We start from the raw sequence: 24479 nt of genomic DNA, 5'->3' as shown, positions 1-24479 counted from the left end.
GGTTAAATAGTGCAGTATTGTTTTGACCTTCCATGGATCCCCTGTGAACTGTGTCAGTAGTTGACCCAATGAAAGCTTATTTCTTTTGTCTCAAAGCAAAAGTTTAAATGGCATGACAGCAGTAGTATTACATGATGAGTCTTAATTAAGATGTGAGATACAGCATATGTTAAATAAGCATATTTTATGTAGAGTAGAAACAAATAATTGAGGAATCTTAATGAGTTACATAATTTTGATGGTTTTACATCTCATACTCAGCATTTAGTACTTTTGTGTACAGGTTGTATCTGATGTGAATTCTGAGCAGTGCAATTGAAGGCAAATAGAAAAGTCAAACTCAGCCTTGAGTTTGCAGGGGTCTTGTAGCTCTCTATGATGAATACAGCAATGAGCTACTGTGTAGTATAAAAAACCTCCGGAGCATAATGAAGTAGTGTAACATCAGCCAGTTAAATATTCAAAAGTTATTGTAAGTTTAATAGGTAAAAAATAGAGAGACAAATAACCATAGAAAATATGGTTACTTCTTCTTAGTGCCACTGATTGTAGCCCTGAATTTCCTTGTGTAATTCAGAGCCTTAAGTGACAAGCTCTGCAAAAAATATTTTTTTATCTGAAAAGATTGCTCTTAACCAGATGATGCAAAATAGTATCTGTAGTTTCCCATGTGCTCTGAACAAAAAACTCTGTTGTGTTCTGTCTTCAGCTTGTTTAGAAAAGGAGTTTAATGTGTCAGACTGTGTCTGTAAGACAGTGCTGTACATTATTATTTACTTATCTGTAATCTCATTTGTGTCTAGCTACTTTCAAATAGCTTGGCCTTGAAACCGTGTGAAAAAGCAACAGCCTTCTGACTCAATAAGATGCAGAGAGTGAAGAGCTGAATAAAAGTTCACTGTGATTTGATCTGGGTATCAATATCAATTGGTATTTGATAATGACATCACCGAAGTTGGGAAACAATCAACTCTGACAAAATGGGAACTGGTTTGTATATTTTTCCTGCTTTTTCTACACAAATTTCTAGTATCTTCCAAAGATAATTTTGTTTTCCTATTTTTTTCACGTGTCCTTTGTTCAGCTTTTCATACCCTGGTAACAGGCATAAGTTAAAGGGAAATTGTGAAAATATACAGCAAAGGTGATCTAGGATGTGCAAGAAATCTCATGCTCTTGCCCAGTTTCAGTACAAACTGTTATTGTGAGGGTTATGTTCTTAGCTAGCATCACTGTGGGCAGACCACAAGGGAAATCTCTGATGCTACATCTGTTTGCCCCAGCTTTCCATTAGTTCTGAAAATGTACATATGATCTTTATTCTAGCTACAGCAATTTGTCCTGGTTCTAGACATAGTATGTGTTGGACCATTCCCCCCTCCAAAAAAGTTGAACAAATTTAAGTGTGGCACTTCAAAATCCTATGCTGTTTAGCTATTCTGGATCCTCATAGGTTTAGTTGGAAACCATTTTTTGTTTTGTTTGTCAGGATATGCTGAAGAATATAGAGGGACCACTGGGAATGGAGTAGAGGGTTAGCATGCTTAAAAACTTTGCTTTTAATGGTGTGTTTGTCTTTCTTATCCTGTGTCTAGTCTGTTGGAATCACATAAATGCTTTGCAGAAATCTGTTCTTGAAAATTCTGTTGTAATATCATCTACCTTGAGTTGCAGCAATACTCCCGTTGTGCAGCAGTATAGATATTAGAGAGTTTGTACTCTGGGTGAATTGCAACACCTTGTGACACCTGTGTTCTCTACCAGAACAACAACTTCCAAAAGAACTTACACCATCTCCTGATGACCCACAGAAGTGGGTTGTTATTTTCATTGGTGCCAACTAAAAGTAAGGAGAGCAATGGTTCTTTCCCTTCTCAGGCCTGTGTTTAAATACTCATTTCAGATTGACTTGGTATTAACATATATTAAAGGATTAAAGTTGTGGTTTTTGGTGTCTCTCTGAGTCTCAAATTGCTACTGGTGCCTGACACAAGTCACGTCTCTTGGGCTTGTTTTCCCCATTCCATATGAGCCCTAACTCCTGCTTCCCTATCGCCCCTCGGACACCTCTCCAAGGCCAATGATGCAGAGCTCAGGATTCTTTCTGGCCTTCCAAAGGCAGCTGCTCAGGTTTCTCTCTCACCTGCTGCTATTGCTGTGTGAAGGCTCCCAAAGCAGGGGAAAGCCCAGTGCCATGCTGAAGCCAGCACATGTGCCCTTCCCCAGCTGTTATATCTCTGCTGAGATAGAGCTGAGGGCTGGGGAGATCATGTCATGCTCTGAGTTCTGGCTGCTGAGCTGCCCATCCCACAGGGAGCCTGGATCTTTTCAGCTTCCCCCACTTACAGACCATGCAGCAATGGCATGATTGTGAAAAGCCTACACAATTTTTTCCTCTCTAAAGCGTTTCCTATAATAGTAGGCTATTTTTATTATTAGCTGAAGATATTAAAACATCAAAATCCTCCAAAGGTGATGTTATTTTTTAAGCTTGTTCTTTTTTCCATGTCTCTTAAAAATCCTTGAACCAAACTAAACCGAACTGTCTCTAGAGAAAGAGGATTGCTATAGTGCGTGAAAGGATTTCTGCGTTAAACCCATGACTTTTGAGAAGGGAGACACGAAAGCTGCTGTAAAATAAAATACAAATCCATTGAAAGATGACTGTGGTTTTAAAATTACATATTTTTAATTAAAAAAAAAAGACCAACTGCATATAGTTGGGAGAATATATAGCGGGGGAAGAAGATTACAAGAGTTAATTCAGCTTAAGCTTCTTCCACTGGGGCTATGTTCACAATTAGTAAATAGTAATCAAATAGTTTACTGACTGAAGGGTTGACAAGAAGAGTAACTTTGACATTACTCTTGCAGAGTATTCTCGTAGAGAAATTTTTTGATCTAGAATCACTGGTATTCCTATGGAAGTCAGTCCCTGCATTCCCTGAGGTAGGGAACAGAAATTATGTTATGAGACATGCATTTAAGTCAAAGAAACTTTTAAAATTAAACCCTTGAAACATACTATTCTATACAAATTATTAATCAAATGTCTTCATAAAAATAATTTGCTGTTGTTGAATTATTCAGTGCTTAAATGGACAAATGCATTTAATGACATCTTACGCATTCATGACCAATTTACAAGCATGAATAGGAGTTCAATAGACATAGATCTTTCATAAACAGTTTACTTGTTTGCCGGTAATTACTAGAGTGACTTGGAATGCTAAGACCAAAGAAATTTAAAAAATCTGCCTTGCCTGCTGTTTGTGATTCTCCTTGTTCTATGTGTAACTATTTTTTCTGTATTTCTGTTGCATTTAAACATATGAAGACCCTGGCAGTGAGGACTATGGGGGATTGCTGAATTCATTCACATATCATTTGTCTTGTCACTGGTTTCTAACTTGTAACTGGTTTCTAACTTTGCTTTCATGAATGGATGGGAACTCTAGAGGGTATGGTCCAGTAAAGGATGTTTTTCCACTGAACTAAACACATTCATACATTGCAAATGTATAGAAGCATTTATGTAAATTCCAGTACTACCTGAAGGGAGCCTACAGGGGAGATCTAGAGAGACTCTTTACAAGGGTATGTAGTGGCAGTACAAGCTGGAATGGCTTCAAACTGAAAGAGGGCAGGTTTAGATTAGATATGAGGAAGAAATTTTTTACTGAAAGTGTGGTGAGGCACTGGAACAGGTTTCCAGAGAAGCTGTGGATGCCCCATCCCTGGCAGTGTTCAAGACCAGGTTGGATGGAGCTCTGAGCAACCTGGTCTAGTGAAAGGTGTCCCTACCCACAGCAGGGGGTTGGAACTAGGTGATCTTTAAGGTCCATTCCAAACCAGGCCATTCTATAATTCTGTGTAATCACTAAGCCCATTTAATTAAACTTCAGTTTAATTAAACTTCAGTCTTCAAATGTCATCATACTTTACGGGCCAGGCTCTATTTTGAGAGCCTCTAATAAATGTATCATATTTGTGGCAAACAACAGTTGCCAAACTCTGGCAACAAAAGAAAAGAGAAGCTGGTTAGCTGACATCATTTGAAAAAATCAGTGATTCTGATATTTTCTTGGGAATGGTTATCAAGCATTTCCTATTTCAGAATACAGAGCAATGCAACCTAATCCCTTCCAGTTTACAGCATCTAAAATGTTACTGAGTACAGAGAGATTCCCATCAAATGTAATGGGCAGAGAATGACAGGATAACCTTCAGCCACAGCAAATTCTATACCTAAAGTGCCTGGAGGACTAAGGATGAAAGATTTCATTAGACTTAAATGCACTAATGAAATGGCTTAATGTAGTTACTCTGAATCTCATCCACCAGATTCTGTGACAAGGAACGCTTTTCAGTGCCTGAATGGAAAAAAATACTTCAGTTCACATGCACAACATATGATTAAAAACTGATGTGTCAAAGATAAAGTTCAAATCTAAATAGTGATTAGTGCCAAAAACTTCAGGCCAACTGACTTCAGCCTTCTTTCTAATACTTTACTCTGTCCCAAGTCAGAAATTTAAGATGACTGCAGAGAATTTAAATAGGTTTGAAAACTGAGCTTGACTTCAAATCAGTGTTAGGTTTACTGAGAAATGGGTATTTTGTAAAAGATATTATAAATTCGTGGCTCTCTCCTACTGAGTTTTCGTTTTTGTTAAACTCATTCTGAATAGACAGAGTTGACCTTTTAACTCCGATAATATCAGTGTCCCTGTACATTGGGAGGTCTGTGCCAGACATTACGGTCCTGGTAATAAAATGTTCTGCACATGAACAAAAAGACAAGTGTTATAAAAAGGAAATTAGCACCACCTTTCCTTTGTCTTGTTGCTTTAATATTTCTGTTAACACTAAACTAATACGTAGAACACCTTCCTGAGATGAAAAGGGGAACTTCTAATGGCATTACTAAGGGTTGGATAGAAAATTCAGACGTTTTGTAAGGACAATAAATATTTCTAATTAGTATTTGTTTTTCCTTTCTTATTATGCATTTGAAAGAACTCTGTATTTCAAAATGGGGATTAATCTTGTAAAACTTAATTGAAAACTATTTTTTTTCTTGAATCATAGGAAAACCAAACCATGCACCTGCTTACTTCCTTTTTCATAAAAAGGTTTAAAAAAAAATCCTAGCCTTTGTCCCAGACCATTCTTCTGGGGTGGCCCTGCAGGTCCCCTTGCAGGAAGAAGGCAACTGGGTGCTGGCTAAATGGTGACATTTGCTGTGGCTGTTGGTGAGGGGGGAACTGGGGAATGAGCCACACTTGGGAAACATATTAAGGTTTTGGCTGATTGTGTTGTGAAGAACTAATAACATGCAGTCAAATGTACAAATATCTCAATTACAACAGTTTGGGGCATTTATAAATGTGTAACAACTTTCCAGCTAAATGAGAATGTGTGTTAAATTGCATAAAGTTCTTCATCATGCTTGTTTTCCAAATTAAGTGAAATTCCAGTCCAGATTTCTGATGGACTAATGAAGAGATCAGGTTTCCTCTCAATGACTGATTGTAGGTTAAGTATCCTAACAACAAAAGGAGGCAGGAAAAACTAAGGATCTCTAGTAATTTTATTCTGTCAGGCATTCTTTTGAAATGTGTATGATCAATCCATTTCATTTTGTTGTCAGGCTTCGAATAGTGCCGTCATCCACAACAGGTTTTTTCAGTGCACAGATAAAGCAGACCAAGTTTATTACCTGAAAATAATGCAGGTTTGCATGAATCTCTTGGCCCTGTTACCACTAGCATAGTTTTCTGTTGTTAGTAATCCTGCTTCATCCTTCTGGAACATTCCTAAGGGTCGTAACAGTGTTACAGCTTCCTTGGTGGCTTCTGGATCTAATTCTGTGAGTTTAAGTCCCTGAAATATGTCACATACCGGGTGCTGTTTTCAAGGTGATCTTGATGTCCTATTGAGAGAAAAAATTACTGGTTGCCAATGAAAGGTATTGGCAATTTTTCTTCAGAAAGGTGCAGGCTGAGATGTTGTCTGCTATTGGAAACAGTAATTTTTAGCTTGATTTTACAGACATACTGTATATTTTATTTTTTAGGGTAATATGCTGCTGGTTATTAGAAACACTCAAGTGGTGTTTGGCAAGTCCCTTCAGATGTCAGTTATAAGATTAATGGGTATGGTGACAATGATGCTCAAAGCCCGATGAATGCTCAGGAGAGGAAAACAGCTTTGTTGCCAAAAGAGCAAAAGCCACGTCTGCTGAGCCTGTTGCTAATGCACTTATCAAACTAGTTTTCTCCCTCAGTTAGGCAAAACTAAACATCTAAAAATGAGGGATTACAATTGTGAGAGAGCTTAGCTCACACAGCTACACTGAAGCAGGCAGGCTCTCTGAAGTATCCCAGTAATCCCTAAAAACTGCTTCCATGCTGCCATCAGAGACTCACTGTGCACAGTAGGGCTTCTCCAAAGGGCTTCTCCTCCTGGGGACGGGTGCACCGTGAAGGTGTCCTGCTGCTCTGGCAGCACGCTTAGGGGAGGTAATTTCCTGCCACACTCCTAACAAAAATAAAGCGTTCACGGAACTGAGGGTGGTAGTGTGTTGAACATCTAAGCATGCTGGATGTGCCCAGAGTCCCTCGGTAACCGAAATTCAGAGATGTCACAAGTGGCTGAACAAACAAATATCACCAGTTAATGGTTAAGCTCTCAATTTACTAAAGCATTTGTTACCAGTTTGCCAAAGAGATCAAACAATGGTGAATCATAACCTTGGCTACTAATTAAATCCTTTATTCCCTTCCCTCATTGCAGAAGCATTTAATCTTGGGGAATCGGGACAGCCTGTTGTGCAGAATTAGATTTTACAGCATAAGTAGAAACAAGCTTACTGTAAGGTTTCTTACTGGAACTGGAAATGGGAAGGATTAGAATGAGAATATTAACTTTCCTTTCTGGCATGGAAGTTCATGTCAGCACTGAAAAATGATTGATGTGGAATAGCTACATTGGAAAATCATTTTAGTGGTGTAGTTTTGTTATTTTACTGAATGGCAAATATCATTTTTATTATCCGGCTGCCTTTCCTATAGATGAGACTTGTCCTCTAGATAGAGAATGAGGGATTTGGTGTGCTTTACCAGTGACTGGCTGTCACAAAGAAATATATTTTACTCAGAAATGATAGACTGTGAAGAACACCCCAGAGGAAATGAGGCATAAACCAAGATACTACAAGTACTTTTATTACCATTCAAATATATTTCTATTTGTAAAAATATGTTTTTGTGTGCTTTTATTTGTAGGATGTATAGCTGCATGATATCACACCTTTGATATTTATTAGCAAGTTAAGCAGCATTTACCTTTTTGGCTTCCATCTCCACGAGGCAGAATGTAAAAACCCAAGCACTTTATTTCCCTTGGCTTTTGTGGAAGTTGTCCTTGTCCCTAGCAGCAGAATGATGCAGCTTGGGGGTACTGTGAAATAGCATTAGGCTAACTGTCCACTGGGAATTGATCCAAACACACAGCTATTCCAGTCAGGAGTAGCAGATTTCCATTTTTATTACTCGAACCATGATGTTGCAGCCAGATCTGTGGGAGCAGGAGCCTGAAGACAGTGTCTCTAAGACATCTCAGTAAGGTGTTATGAGAGAAGAGCCTCCCTATGCAGATCCAGCTGCAGATTTGGTGCATAATTATTGAGGTACAGTCAATTTATATGAATACATTTAGAGGCATAGTGAGCTTTTCATATGTGGTGAAAAGTTGTATGCTATTAGCTTGAAAAGCAATGTATTTTATCCTGTTTCTGGAGAAAGCAATCTTTTCTACCATTGCTAAATCTGAACAATTTCTATAACAGAAAGAATGCACTGGAGAGACAGTAGCTACAAGAAGAAAACGATGGCTTTTTTTGGTTCTGTTTTTGGCTTTGCAGAAAGCTGTTTTCCTAATAAAACGTGAGTTTTCAGAAAGGGAACACCCCAGCTACTCCTATTCAGAGGACAGGCATCTACCATTTGCACATACAGAACTTTTGTTTGTGGGGGGAGATTTGTCATGAAGAAACAGCTGAATACTCACTAAAATTCCAGGTTATATTTAGCTGAAGAGGCTTGGGTGATACTGTGCCATATCATACCAAAGACCCAAACTTGTATGAACTTGTTCAGAACTTAATTATGACTTGTCTATCCCTTAGTGAGTATGAATGCTGTCAGGTTCAATACAGACAGAAAGCACTGCAAAGTGACATCTCAGTATGCTGGTCTATCAGTATTACTAATAATAATTTTATGAAGAGAAAATCTCTGGAATATCTAACTCTGCTTTTGATGCTACTCCCTAAAGCCATCACTGGAAGTCTGTTTGAGATGAGAGTTAGAAATGCTAGAAGTTCATGTGCTTACAAAGGAAATAAGGAGTGTGCTGTAATGTTGTTGAAGCACATCTTGATAAGAGCAATAAAGTGAGCAAGGTGAATAATGGTCACATGTTAAATGTTTGATTTGATATTTTAATGTTAAGAAGGAAAATGCATCATTTTTGCAAGCTTTGAAAAATTTGGAATATCTGTTGGTCTTAATGCACTGTTTGAAAAATAATGTCAGATACTATGGAAATCAGTTATTACAAAGTACAAAGAGCAAATTATTACTTTTTCATTCTGCTTTCAGTTCATATGCAAATGCATTTGATTTTTTTAAAGATCTTTCCGGTTATTTTGTCTTTATATAAACTTACAGTTCAGTTTGGGAATTCATGTGTATGTAGACGTTGCATCCAGCTACCACTAGATCATTTGGATTGCATAGGGAGTCAACAACTCAAAAATCTTTGAAGTGTTTTTTTTAAATAATTCTTTAAAAACCAAAGAATTCTTGTAATTGAACAAACATTGTATAGGAATCAAGGGAGAACACCACAAAAATAAACAAACCTCAAAACTAAAAGCTGGATTTTTGGAGTGACTGCATATAAAAACTGTTCATGGCTGAATATGCAGGAACTTGGGAGTTTGGACTTTTTTTGTGAAAATGAAACTGGGAGATGTGGGTAGAGGTTATGTGGACATGTCTTTTACCTGTGAAATGTATGCAAACTCAGCATAGGTCAGATAAAACCCTGGATTTTTATAGCCCTCTTGAAAGGTGAGGAAGGTCAATATAATGGTGTGTTGTGCTCCCAGGCTGTAATTGCAACTACTTCCATTACACATTCACGTGTTAGTGAAGCATTTACTGCAGACTGTTATATTTACTGTCTGGATGGAGATGCTCTTTCACCCCACTCACCTGCCTCGTTTTTCCCACAGGCTGCGGGAACATCACCGTGCTGCAATTAAGGTGATTCGTAGGATGCAGTACTTTGTGGCAAAGAAAAAGTTTCAGGTGAGTTGTGAATAAAAAGCTCCTTTTCTAAATAAACCCTTTTATTCTCCTTATTCATTGTTTCTTTTAGAAACTTAAGAGAGACTAACACAATTCATTTCAGTAATGGTGAGCTACACCCACTATTCTCTCCCTCCTTCAATAGGGTGGTTGTTTCGCAGCAGGTTAGTCAACTGTGGATGCACTGGAAATAGGCTAAACTCCTGAAATGCAGTCTGAATTAAAATGTTATTTTCTGCTAATGGACTTGACCCTTAACCCTCTGTTATCGCTGTCTCTTTCTCGCAGTGCAAACATTCTCGTATGTCTCCATTAATTCTGAGCTGTATGCTGCTGTCATGCCGAGTCAGTAGGATTAGAGATTAAAATACTACCTCAGCCTTGTTTCTGTCCCTTACTCAATGATAATGAAGTCCTGATAAGAAACCAGGGTGGAAATTTGTTAGTGTGTTTGAAGGTGTCTTCTTTCTTTTCCCTTCTCTCTCTGCATAGGTAGGAGACCTCCTTCCCAGTTTATGAGATACTTGTTCTCTTCACTCCTCTGACCCTCAATGTCATACCTTTCCTGTGTCCCACTTGACTTGCTGTGGTCTTGTGCTGCCATAAGCATTTAACAGTGGCCAATTAACCTTGTTACCTGGTCTGAATAAAAAATTATGACTGCAAACTTTCTAAAAATCAATTTTGGTTAATCCAGTAAAAACACATGTTAACAGCCTTCAGCTTGGTTTAAACCAGGTGAATATATATATATATATATATATATATATAAAACTTTGCTTAAAATTAATGAATAATGGATAATCTCTGGAGAGCAGGCTTCACACCTGAAAATGCAAAGGAAGAGTGGGTCTTAATGGCCCACATCCATTTTCATATATGACCTCTCCACTACTGCTTACAACAGATCAAAAAGCTTTCCCACCCTTAATCTAGACCCTCCAAAAAGGGAGGGTGTCCTTTTTCCTTCAGATTTCAAGGGCACAAAATTTAGGATCCAGAAGGTGATGATGATGACTTACAGTCCAACATATCTGTAAGACAGTGTTTAGCTGCTATTTCAAACCCATGATTCTGACTTATTTATTGAAATTTAGAAGCACTGTCTAAATTCTTTAGCAATTTTCTACTTTAAATACTTTCATTTTTACTAAAATTCATGATCTAATTTATGGTTAAACTTGCCTAAACTTTTCAGAAAATTTTTGCTTTTATGTATAATGTATTCATACAGTCACCATTTAGGCTGAAATCACCCATGACCAGGCTTTTCTTGAAGAGAGCACTTTCAGAAACTTTCAGCTATCACATTTCACCTATTTTTATTATTAGACTAAGGTTAAGTAAGGCACAGTGTCCAGACTACTTGAAAATAATATTTATAGTCATTTTGTTTAGAAGTTCTTTCACACTTGCTGACCAGCACTTGTAACTTGGCAAGGGACGTAGCCCATTCCAGTGATGTGTCTACTGCTGTTGTGTGAAAAATTGCCTAAATATGGCCAGTTCCATTTAACTTTAATTTATTCACTTGATTTTGATCCTTTGCACTGTGGTAATTACTGGATCAGTGCTCTCATAAATTTAGATCATAAAATATTTGCTATGGTATTAACTACACTGCTTAGAAACAAGAAATCTACATATTGTATATCTGCCTCCCAAGTGGTATTTGTCAGAAACAGATTTTGAAAATGCCTGAACACTGTGTGCAACATTATCCACCTGGCAAATAAATGAAACTCCCCTGCGGCAGATGATTTGATAGAAGCTGAAAAAGCATTTGACTGAATAGAATGGGACCATTCAGTTCATACTTAAAACTTGTTTGTGCTCAGTATCTCGGTTGCTAATCTGGCTTCTCAGTTGTACTCTCACTTTTGGATCTGCAAAAGACTTGGTCCTGGCCATCTACAAAATCCCTCAACAAGGTTGTCTCTCATCCTCCTTTAGCAGTCTTTCTTCTTCCTGAACGATCAATATTAGCTGTTACTAAAGAACTAAAAATGTCAGTTTGGCTGAAGTAGAATGTATCTCAAATCACTCCTGTGTGCAAGTGATACACTGCTGTTTCTGTCAGAAACAGAATCTCCCAATAGGAATGTAAGGGGGTATCTGATACTTCTCCATAATTTCTGAATACAAGGTTATGACCGAGTTTAAAAATTTGGAAAGCACCAAAGGTACAGTTTTCCAAAGCACCTAAGTAACTTAATGCACAAAGTCACCTTGAAATTCAAGCCACAAGGTGCTTTTGAAAATCTCTCCAGTAATTAAAGAGATAACCACTGCCATTATTCTTTCGTCAAAAGTATGTTGTAAACCTGCTTTGTTCTATTGTATGCACATAAAATAATCATAAGAAATTAAAATGTTTAAACATGTGCCAAGTAATGACTGTACTGTTTCTAATAACCAGACCAATGTAATATCTGAAATTAAGGTAAAGCAGAAGATGTATTTTAAAAATGTATCTTTCAGAATGTAAGGGGTCTGTGTAGCTGTTTTCTGGTAGATATTTGTTTTCTAAGCTTTGTGTTTATGTGAAATATATGTTTAAAAAAATCAGATATTTTCTTCCTGTAAGTATTAGGAAAAAACCAACAAACCCACAACCAAATTTCATCTGAAGACCATTGGACTATTCATGCTTAAAATTAGCTGGAACATTAAGCAAGGCCAGCACTTTAAAGGAGCACTTTTTAGAGATGCCTGTGAAGCTTTTGAGAAGGGCAGCATAGGAAGAAGGAGAGGAAGAGGAAAATTTTGCAAAACAGGTCCCAGCATGAACCCAGCATGGTTCTTAAACTATACCAGCTGTTTGCAGGACACACCTGTATGCCTAAATTTGACTAGATACAGTTTTTTAAGAGATCAGTTAATAACAGGGGGTGATGGCACCACAAGGACAAAAGCCAGCTAGAAAGCAAAGCCTTCCTGTTTAAAAAAAAAATTAAATAAAATAAATAAAGAAAAGCTAAACAGGGAAACAAAGAATTTCAAAGGACATGAAAAGTAAGTCTTTGTGAAGCCAATGGGTTTCATTTCCTCTTAAAAAAGCAAGAGAGAAATTTAGACTGTATTTCAAAGTCGGGTTTAAATATAGTCCCTATGATGATACCCATGTACGAACCCAGCATACTATTATAAAGAATTAATACCTTTTTTATAGATGTGTTTATGTTCTCATAAAATCTGTAGGCTGTTTCAAAATCAGTACAAAAGATCACATTCTACTAGTAGTCAACACAAGTCCTGTGCATCAGTTCAGGTGAATAACTTATGGTTAAGGAAGGATTCTACAGATTACAGGAAAAGTAGACTTAGAAATTAATTGTTTTCTAGGATTTGTTCACCCCACCTACCAAAATCAATTTTCTGTGTTTTTTATAAATCAGATGTCTTTGACACAGCCTAACCTTATAATTGAATTTCAGAAAGAAAATCACCATACTCAGTTATTCCATTAGCTTGATTCATGAATGAATAGCCTTTGTTTTCCAATTAGGAAAGTTTCTAAAAGTTTTAAAACTTATGAACATGGATACAACTGTGGTACGCATCACAGATCCAGAGACCAAGAATTTGTTCTGATTTCCCATTGTCATTTTTAAATCTTCTTTTTTTTTACTTTCTTTACATGTAAATTCTTCCTGTTGAGTAAATTAATTTCCTTCTAAAATACAATTTTAGCTTGTGGTATGTCTTTCACCATGGCAAATGTTCTATACATAGCATAAATTAAAACTGCAGGTTGCAGCTCTGCTGATGACATAACTGTTGCCTGATTTGTTACAATTTCCCTGGAAAATCTTACATTTATACTCTTGTACTTCATCATCTTACGTAATTCATTTGTCGTGGTATGAATCATTAATTGTGTGTGTAATCTTTTCTAATCTCCATACTGGGCTGTACCAAACAATATACTTCAGTGTCCTGTGCTTCACAGGATGTTCTACCCATTTTTTTTTTGACTGTTATTTGGTTACATTTCCCAGAAATTCCCCTTACCCAGATTCCTCTCTCCCTTTCCCAGGTATGCCTCCCTGCCCATCCAGTTACTAGGGAACAGCAACAGCCAGTAGTGCACATTTAATATTTGGCATTGACTTTTGTGCCTTTTGCAAACTTTCATATATGATGGGGGAAATTTTAACTCATTTAAGAAGAGTTTTGCCATGAGTGTTGGTTAATTAGCAGAGGAACAAAAGTAAAGAAGAGTTAAAGGAAAGCTGTGGGGCTGGCTTCTGCTTTTGTTTCTTCAATACTCATTCATTGCCTGCTGCAGGTTTTTTCCTTTTAAAAAATTAACATCAGGACTATTTTCACATGAAAGATCAGCTTTCAATATGAAGTAATTACAGAAAAATCAGTACTGACTATTAAATACCCTATCGTACTCAGAAATTAAGCTTTATTCATAAATTCTAATTACTCCAGGTTTTCAATTCATGTTTAAAAGAGAAAGAAACAGCCCTGTAAAGGATAAACAGGTAGAGACATACCTACTCTGTCTACTGTCAGGCTCCTGTGTGAGAGTATGAGGATGGCAAGAGAAAACTCTTCATATTTGTTCTTACTGAATTAACAACTTTTCTTAACCTGGAGTTTTCAAGCTCATCTTTCAGATTTCTCTCTTGCTTATTTGCAGTACAAAAATAATCTAGAACACTTCTTTTTTTTTTTTTTTTTTTTTAATATCATCATGTTCACAGTACTAGTCCAGGGTAAGATTTACAGGCTTATGCCATCATTGAACCATATTTCTTTTTTTGTGGATGTTAGTTATGATTTATATGTGTGTAAGCAGTGGGGATTCTTGGGAATTCTTCTGTGCTCCTTGGTTAGATTGAAGCAATTTCCATTCCAGTTTAGCCTTCCACTAGTGAGTATATCATGTTCATGCAAGGTTTGCAGGAATCTGGCTGACTAAAATATAATTTTTCTGATGAAGTGATGTCTTTAAAGTAATGATTCCTGAAATGTGGGAGCTACCTCTCAGGCAGGTGCAGGGAACTGCACAGGGGACTGCCGCAGCCTGTTTTTTATATTGTATCCCACTTTCCTTTGGCTTAGAAAGAAGGTATTTGTGGCAGGGAATTGAGGAAAAACTGCAGTGTGTGACATAAGATAAAGCAGTGCAGAGACATCTGCTTTTGAAGTACAGGTGACAGAACAGTTCTGAGACCTCAGATGGGATCCAGATTCTGGTATCTTAGAAGCTACCACTGTAAACTCTTTTTCTTGTTCTAAAAACAGCAAGAAAGGAGAAGTTGTAACAGTGTTACCAAGGTTTTCACTAAACTTTGAAATTAGCTACAGGATATCTGTAGACAGCATAATGAATGGGTCAGAAATCATAGAATTATAAAATAGTTTGAGTTGGGAGGGATGTTTAAAGGTCACCTAATGCAAACCTCCTGGGATGAGCAAGGACATCTTCAACCAATCAGGTTACTCAGGGCCCCTTCCAACCTGACCTTGATTGTTTCCAGGGATAGGGCAGCCATGGTTTCTCTGGGCAGCCTGTTTCAGTGTCTCACCATCCTCAAAGTAAAGAATTTCGTCCCAATATCTAATCTAGACCTGCCCTCTTTCACCTTGAAGCCATTCCCCCTTATCCTATTACTACAGGCCCTTGTAAAAACTCTGTCCCCATCTTTCTTAAAAACCCCTTTCAAGTACTGAAAGGCCACAATGAGGTCTCCCTGGAGCCCTCTCTTCTCTAAGTTGAATAACACAACTCTCTCAACCCATCTTTATAGGAGTGGTTCTCCAGCCCTCTGGTCATCTTTGTGTCCTCCTCTGCACTCGTTCTAACAGGTCCATGACTTTCCTGTGCTGGGAACTAAACAGTTCTGGCACTGATTGCACTCTAGTTTCTAGATGTAGGATTAAGATATTTTTAATTTGTTCCTGCACTTTGAAATGTTTGTTCACTTGCTTTCCAGTTAGTCTTGGCGTTTATAGGTTAATAGTATTGCCCTTATCTCTAATTCTAAAAAAAAAAAAGTGGTTTTATTGCTAAGGTCAGATTAAGTCTTTCGCATGTATGCCATTCAAATTACAGACAGAGGGCTTTCTCCCTCGTCATTCCTTGCACCAGTATTTCCCAGTAGCCTTGAAAGCTCAGCCACTCTTTCTGGAAGAGGAAATCAGTCATGCACCTTCATCAAGGATTGTGCTTTAACCTTCCTATGGTAAGACCTGAACTGAGAACCCCAGCTGCTGACTGAGAACAGGGGCTTGTGCAAGTCAAAGACCTCTTTATTGTTCAGTGGCCAAGGAGTACGAACCTTGTTTTCAGAAGCAACTAGAGTGAGCACAGACTTCTGATCAAAGTGCTAGATAAACTTTTTTGTCTCCAAGTTCTTTTGGGCTCCAGTTTGGTGGATAATCTCTTGAAAGGCGTATAGGTCTGCAGTTAGAAAAAGGTGGATGAAATGAGAATTGTCAAAATCACCAAAAATGTGTGATCATGGCAACAGTCAAAGTAACTCATACAGTTATAAAAACAACAGTGTTAAAAGGAGTTAAAAGAACTTACTATTTACTCCTCAAAAACATCTACCTTGTCACACACCATTCCTACATCCTTGTGGTTTAAAGGCATGTTTTTTGTGTCTTATTTTACAGCAAGCTAGAAAGCCCTATGATGTCCGAGATGTTATTGAGCAGTATTCTCAGGGTCACCTCAACCTGATGGTGCGAATCAAGGAGTTACAGAGGAGGTATGTCCATGAACTCGGTGTTGGTATCTGTAAACAGCAGCAGAAGGATGTTTGTAAATTAGGCAGTGATTGGGGCTCGCAGACAAAAAGCTGATGATGTTAGAAGTACCATATTGGTAGGACTGTGCAAAGTTAGTGAATATAAAGTGGCATTTGAATAAAAATTTTCTTTTCCCACCAGGAGGAAAAGACAAAAGGCTTAAAAATCTGACGATTAGGACGCACATGTATTACCTCAGTTCCTGCTAGCTTTGACTATATGTCAAATCCTTGTATGTTAGAGGCTGTATTATACCTAGAGAGTGCAATATTCTCACCAGCTCTGGTAGAAATGCACTTAAGAGCAAACTAAGAGATGACAGATAGATGCAGCAAGAAAGCTGCAGAGGAACAAGGAAAAGAGGAAACAATGCTGATCACATGGAAAAGTGATGGGCATGGTGAAACTTTACAGTTGTTAAAGAAGCTGTAGACCAATCTAAGTCTAATCCCATTTGTTTAGTTTTAATCTATTCTTAGCCCAGAGCAATGGCTTCACTTACAGGACAAACTCAGAATTATTTGAACTTCACTTTGCTTGTTTGTGAAGAGGCCTCTCTGCTCCAGCTAGAGAAAGTGAAGATGCTGGTTCAGCTAATAAAAAAATAAGAATTATTCTTTTTGATTTATAGGTTGGACCAGTCCATAGGGAAGCCATCTCTTTTTATCTCTGTCTCAGGTAAGTTAATACAAAGGACATGTCTAAAATTAATCTGATAAAGTTATAGTTAATGGAAAATACTTGTTAAAATGCTTTTCATTTTATTGCCAAATTTTTAAACAGTTTCAACCAGTTGTGCTCTGAGGATTAGGCATTGGCAATAATACTTAGTCATCAAAACCTTTAAATTAGGGTTGTTCTTATTTAGATATTTAAAGCACCTACCTTCACCAAAGGTTTTGAAGTGTTTTTTCTAGTCTCTCTGAGACTCACCATATTTTCAATAAATTGGTCTGCTAAGACTATGGAGTTCCTATGAAATTGGTAATATCCACATAGACCTTTGGTAGCTTTGAAAAGAGACTGGAAAAGGAACACAAAGGACTAAATTTGTTTGTGACAAGTCTAGCTAATGAGAACTCTTTATGTCATTTGAAAACTCATTTTCTACATACTTTGTGGGGGGAAAAAGATAACATGTCACCAAATGTGTTATTTCGAGTTGACTGTAGTCCTTTGTGTAATGGCAGATTGTTTTTAAGTGGCAATTAAAATATTAACTAAATTGGGAACATTTTTGTTCTCCCTGGTTAAAGCATAAAACTAAGGTTGAACATGCCTTAAACTTAAGGGCTGTTAAATGCTGTGGCGTGGGCCAATGCTATAAAAAGAAATAAAAACTGCTTTTAAGGAATAGATCTATCACCCTGGCAAAGGTATTCAGTTACACAGTGTTGGTGGCCTAGTTAAACACACCCTGTTGTGGCTAGCTGCTATTTTGTTATACCACCATATATTAAGTTGAAAATGTTTCTTGTTCCACAGAGAAAAGCAAAGATCGAGGAAATAACACGATTGGTGCCAGGCTGAACAGAGTGGAGGACAAGGTAAGCCTCAGTTGAACTGTCAGTGAATGAGGACATGGTTTGTGATCGAACAGTGCTTGTTTCATGGGATGTGGAGGAAAATTCAGCTTAAAATAGAGTTGAAAGCCTGGCTTTTCCAGGTGATGGAGCATAATTTTTGTGGTAGATTGCATTTTTGGTTCTTACTTGTCATTTTAACAGAGTAAGACAAAAACAGACTTTAATTGATTTCAGTCTTTTTTGGGACTCTCTTGGGGTTTTTTATTTTTAATTGCATATGTTACATATGTCTCAGTGCTTTACTTCCTTCCTCCACAGTAGATAAAAGGCTCTGTTCCTTTAATACCTCAGTATATTATGGTCCCTAAGATTTCCCTTTGATCATTGCTCTGTTGTTTATATAAGTCCACCTACAATTCCTTAGAGAGAGAAATAGCAAACCTTGTTCCATCCTGGTTTTCATTCCTTATGACAAATGAAATTTCTCCTTTCAAGTGACGTGAATCCAGAAAAATCAGACTTGTTCTATAATCACAAATTAACAGTTAAGTGCTTTGTAACCCTTTATTTCAATGCTGACTGTGCTTGAAAAATTAGATGACAGGTACAGGCTATGTCATTTTTAAAAAATATAGGTTTGCCTACATTGGTATTAAGAAAAGAAAGAAAGAGTTAAGAGAAATAGTTTGAATCCTTTACTGATCTCTTACAATGATTAGGTGAGGGAGTGAAAGAATTTCTTTACTGTAGCATCATTTCACTCATGTATCTAAACTGTTCGTTCATTATTAAGGACTGAAACTTTTTCTTGAGGAAAGGAGATTTCAGAGTGTTTCTTTCACAACTGTAACTGTAATAACTTCATGAAGAATTTGTTCTGAAGAAATATCCAGCAAATATTCTGTAAACTAAAACACATTCCAGGGAATGCAAACCGAGCACCCTGATCTGTACTGATTCACTTGTGACATACCTGCTCCTTATGCATTTGTCCTCAAATACTTCAGATAAACTTAAATGAGAGTACTTAGAACTGTACTTCATTCTACTGGAAATGATGGCATTTCAAAGGAAATGGGTTCCTTTTAGTATATAGGGGGACACATAGAAAGGGTGAAGTAGAGTATAGGAAGGTACAGTGCATTTAGCACAAAGAAGAATCACTGTACAGTGCTCCCTCGGATCTGTGGTTAGTATGTGTTCTTACACATGGAAGCCCTTTCCAGAAAGTTTGCACTACATTTATTTATTTTCTCTCCATAATGTCAACTAAAAGTGTGGAACACTAGAAAATGTCTTGTGACTTGTGACAGAGAACGATGACTTTTCAGTTTGAACAAATAATTCTCAAATGACAGCTAAAGCAGCTTCTCAGTGCTATTTGTAAAATCTCCAGTGAGCCTGGGAAAGCTTTGTTGTTGTACTGGCTCAGAGATAAGCTGTTTGGGGGTTATTAATTACCCTTTTTTACATCCCTACAAATAAGTACACCGTGAATTTATAGTGACTGTTGTTTTATGTCTTTTAATGGGACTGTAAAACACTCCCTGTATAATTTTAGTATAGCCGGGGTAAATTTTAGCCTTGTTTTAAGTAACAGACCCTTCTTTCTTTGCAGTTGCATGAGGTCGTCTGTGGTTTCAGAGCTGTATGTTATCTGCCCTATACAGCTAGTCCTATCTGCAGGAATTTTATCTGAAAGTAGCTGAAAGGCTAAAAATAGAGAATTTCAGTTGGACTCAGCAAACAGTGGTTAATATAAAAACACACTGGCAATGCTGAAATCACATTTTTGCTCCAGCTGTAGATGGTGGCCAAAGCTAATTTTTTTGTATTTTTACTCTCAGAGGTTGGCCTTCTCTTTCCCATAAAATACATGGTACATGGTATGCTTTCAACATACAATTAAATCCTTCCTGAGCTGAGCACTATAGAAAGAATATCTATATCAACTGTTTTTCAAGGTGACTAAATATTTTAAACAGTTTCATCCCATTTGGTTTGTGAATTAGTTTTCAGTCTTGGATTTCAGAAGGAGAGATTTGAAGTGCTCCAGGCTACTATCAGCATCTAACCACCTCTTGTGCATTTGAAAAATCTCCTTTTTGTCAGAGGAGGCATATGTACAGCTGGTAGTACAGAGGAGTGGCACACGAAAGGGACATTTTAAAATAAAATGTGTATTGACAGGAATTATAGTCCTTTACAGTACTAATCTGACCTTTCAGGTATTGAAATCAGCAAAAAGTTGTGTTTTCTTCTTTAACTTTAGGAACACATTCATTTGAGGTAGAGAGTTCTATAGTCTGTTCACCTTGTGCACTGAGACAAACTTTGACCTTGTGATATATGCAGTTTGTGATCATGAATCTAAAGATTGTTTCCTAATATACAAAAGCCAAAGGGATGAATCACTCTTGCAGGAGCCTTCCTGCAGATTCCTTCCCATTAAATTTTTCAGTTTTGGCAAGACACTCGAGAGGTGGTTTTGTGAATGTAACTAGAAACTGCACAGCCTGATGGGCCTTCGTGAGAAGAAATCACGATCCAACATGTAATCACAGCATATTCTGACTTTGCCATTGTTCTCTGTTGCTTGCAAAGCTGAGGGTAGCAAAGGCTGTGTTCTCCTCGAGGTGTATTGCCGTGGCTGAGTGCAGGCAGCTGCAGCCCCCGCCGTGCCCACAGCCTGATCTGTCGGGACACCAGCCAGCTGTAGTCCAGCAGGCATGTAAAGGCAGTAGTGCAGCGCCCAGGCTGAGCTCATAAACCCTGCCAAGTACCCATGGTCCAAGTGTGTGCGTGTAGCTACATTGATCCAGCCCCTCAGAGAATGTTGTTGAGCAGGATTACGGCAGCAAATCAATTTATTTGCGGTGACCAGCCTTCTCTTTTTATCCTGAAACATCTGTGAATGACTATTCAGCCTACCCTCAAGGAACCTGGCCACAGCTGGCTTGCTACCAAGCTCAAAATCAAAAGCAGTTTTTCCAGATGGGCCCAGCTGTGTGTGCACAGTGCTCTTCATCCTCACACGGCGCTCTTCATCCTCACACCGCAAGCACTGCCTGCCAGGGGCTTAATGCTGGGTGTGCCCAGCAGCTCCAGCCAGGAGCAAGCCCACAGCGCACTTGGGAAATTCTGTGTCCTACATCTCCTATTTTCTTTTCACTGCACTAATTTTAGCTTGGCCATAAATGACTGTAATGCTAGCTTTTTAATTTTCAAGTTAATCTGTTCTTTTTTAGCCTTTTGCCAACCATTAATTTAGCTATAACAGGCTATATACACTTTTCAGGTAATCAGCCAGGCTTGTTGCTTGGCTGCCCTAAGGAAATTCAGTCTTAAATATGGGCACTGCACAAAATCATCTAGAATATGCAGTGAAGGCTAAAAGTGGCAGTTCTTGGACTCTCTCTGTTGTGCCTACACACCAGACTGCCCCAGATGTCAGTAGGTCCTGCCTACAGACCTCCCAGAGTAGAATAACAGAACCCAGATTTACAAAAAAATGTTAAAAAACATTCTGAGCAGTAGACATTATGCTCTTTCTGTTGTTTTAAAAATAGGACTTAACCTTCTGCAATGATTTGAACACATTAAAGTGTGCCATTTAAGAATAGTTATAGCAATCCAAAGCAATTTTCTGGGCATCCCTTCTAAATACTCAGAAATATTCCTCTATCTGACAGTAAGTACAGTCTTAATATCAATATTGCCAAGATCGTAACTAAAATCTTTCAATAGTCTTTTTCAGTTACATGGAACATTGAGTATATGCTATCTGTTACTAAACTCTAACTTGTAGAGATTTGAATGTAGAAAAGGTATGTAGTAGTGAGACGTGACACCTTTTAATGTGAATCCAACAATTCTGCAAGATGGTACTAATTCCAAGCATATGCACATTTTACATGCTTACAGCTGAAAAGTTGAATCCTTGTATTCTGACTATTACTAACCCAGAGAGCATCATGACACTTTTTCAGGTTTACTTGAAAAGCAGATAGCCCCACTTTTAAAATCAATTAAAAACAAATCTGTCACATAAAAACATCTACAGTAAAATAGATGCTGCTGTGCTGCTTGAGTTGCCTACTGGAAATCTGAACTGATCTTGGAAACCAAAACCTTTTGAGTTCTGGTTATGCTGATCTGGTTTTCTGTCTTCCATCTACAGTGTCTTTGATTGATTGTTAAACATATAGAGGCCCTGTGCAGTAAAATTCTAAGGATATGATATATATTTAATAGATTTTTCTCTGTGAGTGCTGAGTATGGAACTTTTAAAGGTAAATAAGTGCAAAGGCTTTGTTTGAGGTGGCTTTCAAAAAGTGGTGGTGTCTTCATGTTATAGCATTTATGTATGTGGTATGACATATTCTTCTAGCTAAATAATTTTCTGAAATTGTTTCACCAGAGTATTGTTTCTATCTATACATGTATTACAAACTAGTTTGACTGGAACAATGTTGAAGACAGTTCAGATGAACAGAATGACCACTGATAAGGCTGGGTCTAGTTTCTGATTTTATTCCTGCTCTTTTCCACTTTCTAATCAGCTAACAGCTCCCCATTGCAAAAGGTTTCATATCTAACACTTCTCTTGTTGATTTGCTCAAAAATACATGAACTTGAGTTATATATTGCAGAGGGATTTCTCTGTAATGGTAATAAACTTGCTATTTTATTGTATCGTAAGTTAAATTGTGATAATTCCATTTCTAATAATGAACTCCCAGCTCTTCCAATGCAGAAAGGTTTAGGACATGCTGCAGAGACCATTAAAGGTGGTAGGTCTTTCCTTTGACCTGATCTTATGGTAGTCTTGAGGAGCCAACATTTCGATTTTCAAAAATACATGGTTTCATGTTGACAGCTTGTTCACCTCAAAGAATTCTTCATGTGTGGCCAGTTTCCCAATTTTGTGTGAAACAACTGCATAATCTAACATAGGATCGTGCCGTGGTGTGTTTTTTCCTCTATTTTGCTGGCATTCTGTAGCCTGGTAACAGTTACTGTGCTTCCTAGGGTAGCAGAGCGATTAGTGCAAACTTCAAAGAAGGCCTTGACTGATTATGCCCTTCTTGCACATCAGTAAGCAATAGACAGAAACATTTTGGCTTTATTTTGAATTGAATAGAAATGCTGATGGCAAAAGACTGACAAACAACCTGACTTTCTGATCAGTGCTGGAAAGCGAGGTTAGAAACATGAATCATCAGTTGGAGAGGTGGCTTCAGGAAGTGTCTGTCATGGAAATATTCAGCACTTTCCAGGCTGAACATGCACTAGGCAGTTCAGGTATTGAATATTGGCAGCTTCTGCAATAGGTGTGTGAGGATTTGCTTTCCAGATACCAAGAAGCAGAACTAAAAGCTGTGGGTTTGGCTGGAAATTTTAAAAGAAACGTGAAATCATTAAAAATCAAAAGAAGCACCAACAAGCCGTTACTCATCTTGTATGTAGTTCTTGCAATAATGCAGAAGTAATAACTTGTGGATGTGGAGGAATATTGAGGCATATGGAAGATTAAGTATCCCTATTAATTTAATCCTTAGTCTTTTTCCAGATGCTGAAGAACGAGCATACGGAAGCAATTTCAGTGCTGAACTTTGTGATGGAGGATGCCCATTTTCTGTAAATTGGACTATAACTAAGCACATCCTTGAACAATCTGGGTCATTAGGCAGCCTTGCAGTTTTCCTAGCTTTTCTCTCACCTATTGGAAAGTATTTCAGTAGATAAACCACAAAAATCTATAGATTTCCATTTCCAGTATCTTATTCTTCCCATTTTGCCAGCTACAGTAAAATAAAATTATCAGGCATATATGGTAAAAAATGGAAACAAAAAAAAATTGCTTGTTGTATTCACTGCTGCCAGAAGCTTCGGTAGCCAGAATAGAAACAAACTGAGAGAGAGATTAGGCGAAGTCATGGAGAAGGGCTCACTTGAGGATTATTAAACAGGATGTCTGTATGTAAACTCCAGTTTAGCAAGTACTTTAAACAGTAGTCAGCGATGAGTTGGTAAGAAAAAAAGGGAAACCATGATTTTATGTATATGTACTTTCTTACACTCCAGGTTTTTTTAAGACTATACTACAGGCCTTGCACTAGAAATAAGGTAGTTGGGGCAGAGAAACTTCTGTCTTGTTCAATGTAACCCTTTTTTGCTAGGCTGTATACACAGCTGCTCGCTACTGGATTTGGTCACACAGCCTCACAGAACATTGCTGTGCAGTGCCTTAACTCTGATCTGTTTACAAAGGCCATGTGAGCAGACCCTTGCCTGTCTGGGGGACATTCACATGAGCGTTTGCAGAGCCATACCTTGAAGGCTGTAAGATCTTTGGAGTAGCCTTCACTTGCATCCATTTGTTAGCACTAACTTTATCTATTTGAAGATCTTTAGATCCATTCACAGCACAGTGTAAAACAATCAAATTATGCATTAATTTTGAAATGGTTTAATATGAACTGTGTTAAGTGCTATGTGTAACCTGTAGGATAGTATGTAGGTGCAGTAGCTTGGGTATAGTTACAGATGTGGCTTACAGAGCAGCATTACAAGCTATTGTGGTATTTTGTGATCTGTTTCCAAAGTGTCAGCTCTCAGATCAGAGTAAATGTGATTATATAAAAAAAAAAATTCAGCATTGAACATAAATAGCCACAGATGGTGAGAATACTGTAGCTCATTAGCTTATTTGCAGGAAATGAGAGTATACACTTGCTCAACCCTGATAAATGAAGTTAAGCAAGACAAAATATTATCTTTATTCTTGAGAAAACTG

The 24479-nt window shown here is 37.7% G+C and overlaps 1 protein-coding gene across 3 annotated transcripts in view; it reads left to right on the top strand.

The window, feature by feature from the left end:
* Positions 1-24479, top strand: part of KCNQ1 (potassium voltage-gated channel subfamily Q member 1) — a 341395-nt gene that overhangs the window by 219212 nt on the left and 97704 nt on the right. For all 3 annotated transcript variants that reach the window (XM_027651383.1, XM_027651382.1, XM_027651384.1), the window contains 4 exons: positions 9305-9380; positions 16020-16114; positions 16786-16832; positions 17640-17701. In XM_027651383.1, the coding sequence (XP_027507184.1) occupies positions 9305-9380; positions 16020-16114; positions 16786-16832; positions 17640-17701 (280 nt within the window). The remainder of the gene's footprint in view (positions 1-9304; positions 9381-16019; positions 16115-16785; positions 16833-17639; positions 17702-24479) is intronic.

This window comes from Corapipo altera, unplaced genomic scaffold (assembly GCF_003945725.1).
Source record: "Corapipo altera isolate COAL_440 unplaced genomic scaffold, ASM394572v1 78, whole genome shotgun sequence".
NCBI lineage: Eukaryota > Metazoa > Chordata > Aves > Passeriformes > Pipridae > Corapipo > Corapipo altera.
The sequence above is the reverse complement of the archived record's forward strand: the minus strand, read 5'-3'. Positions and strand labels throughout refer to the sequence as shown.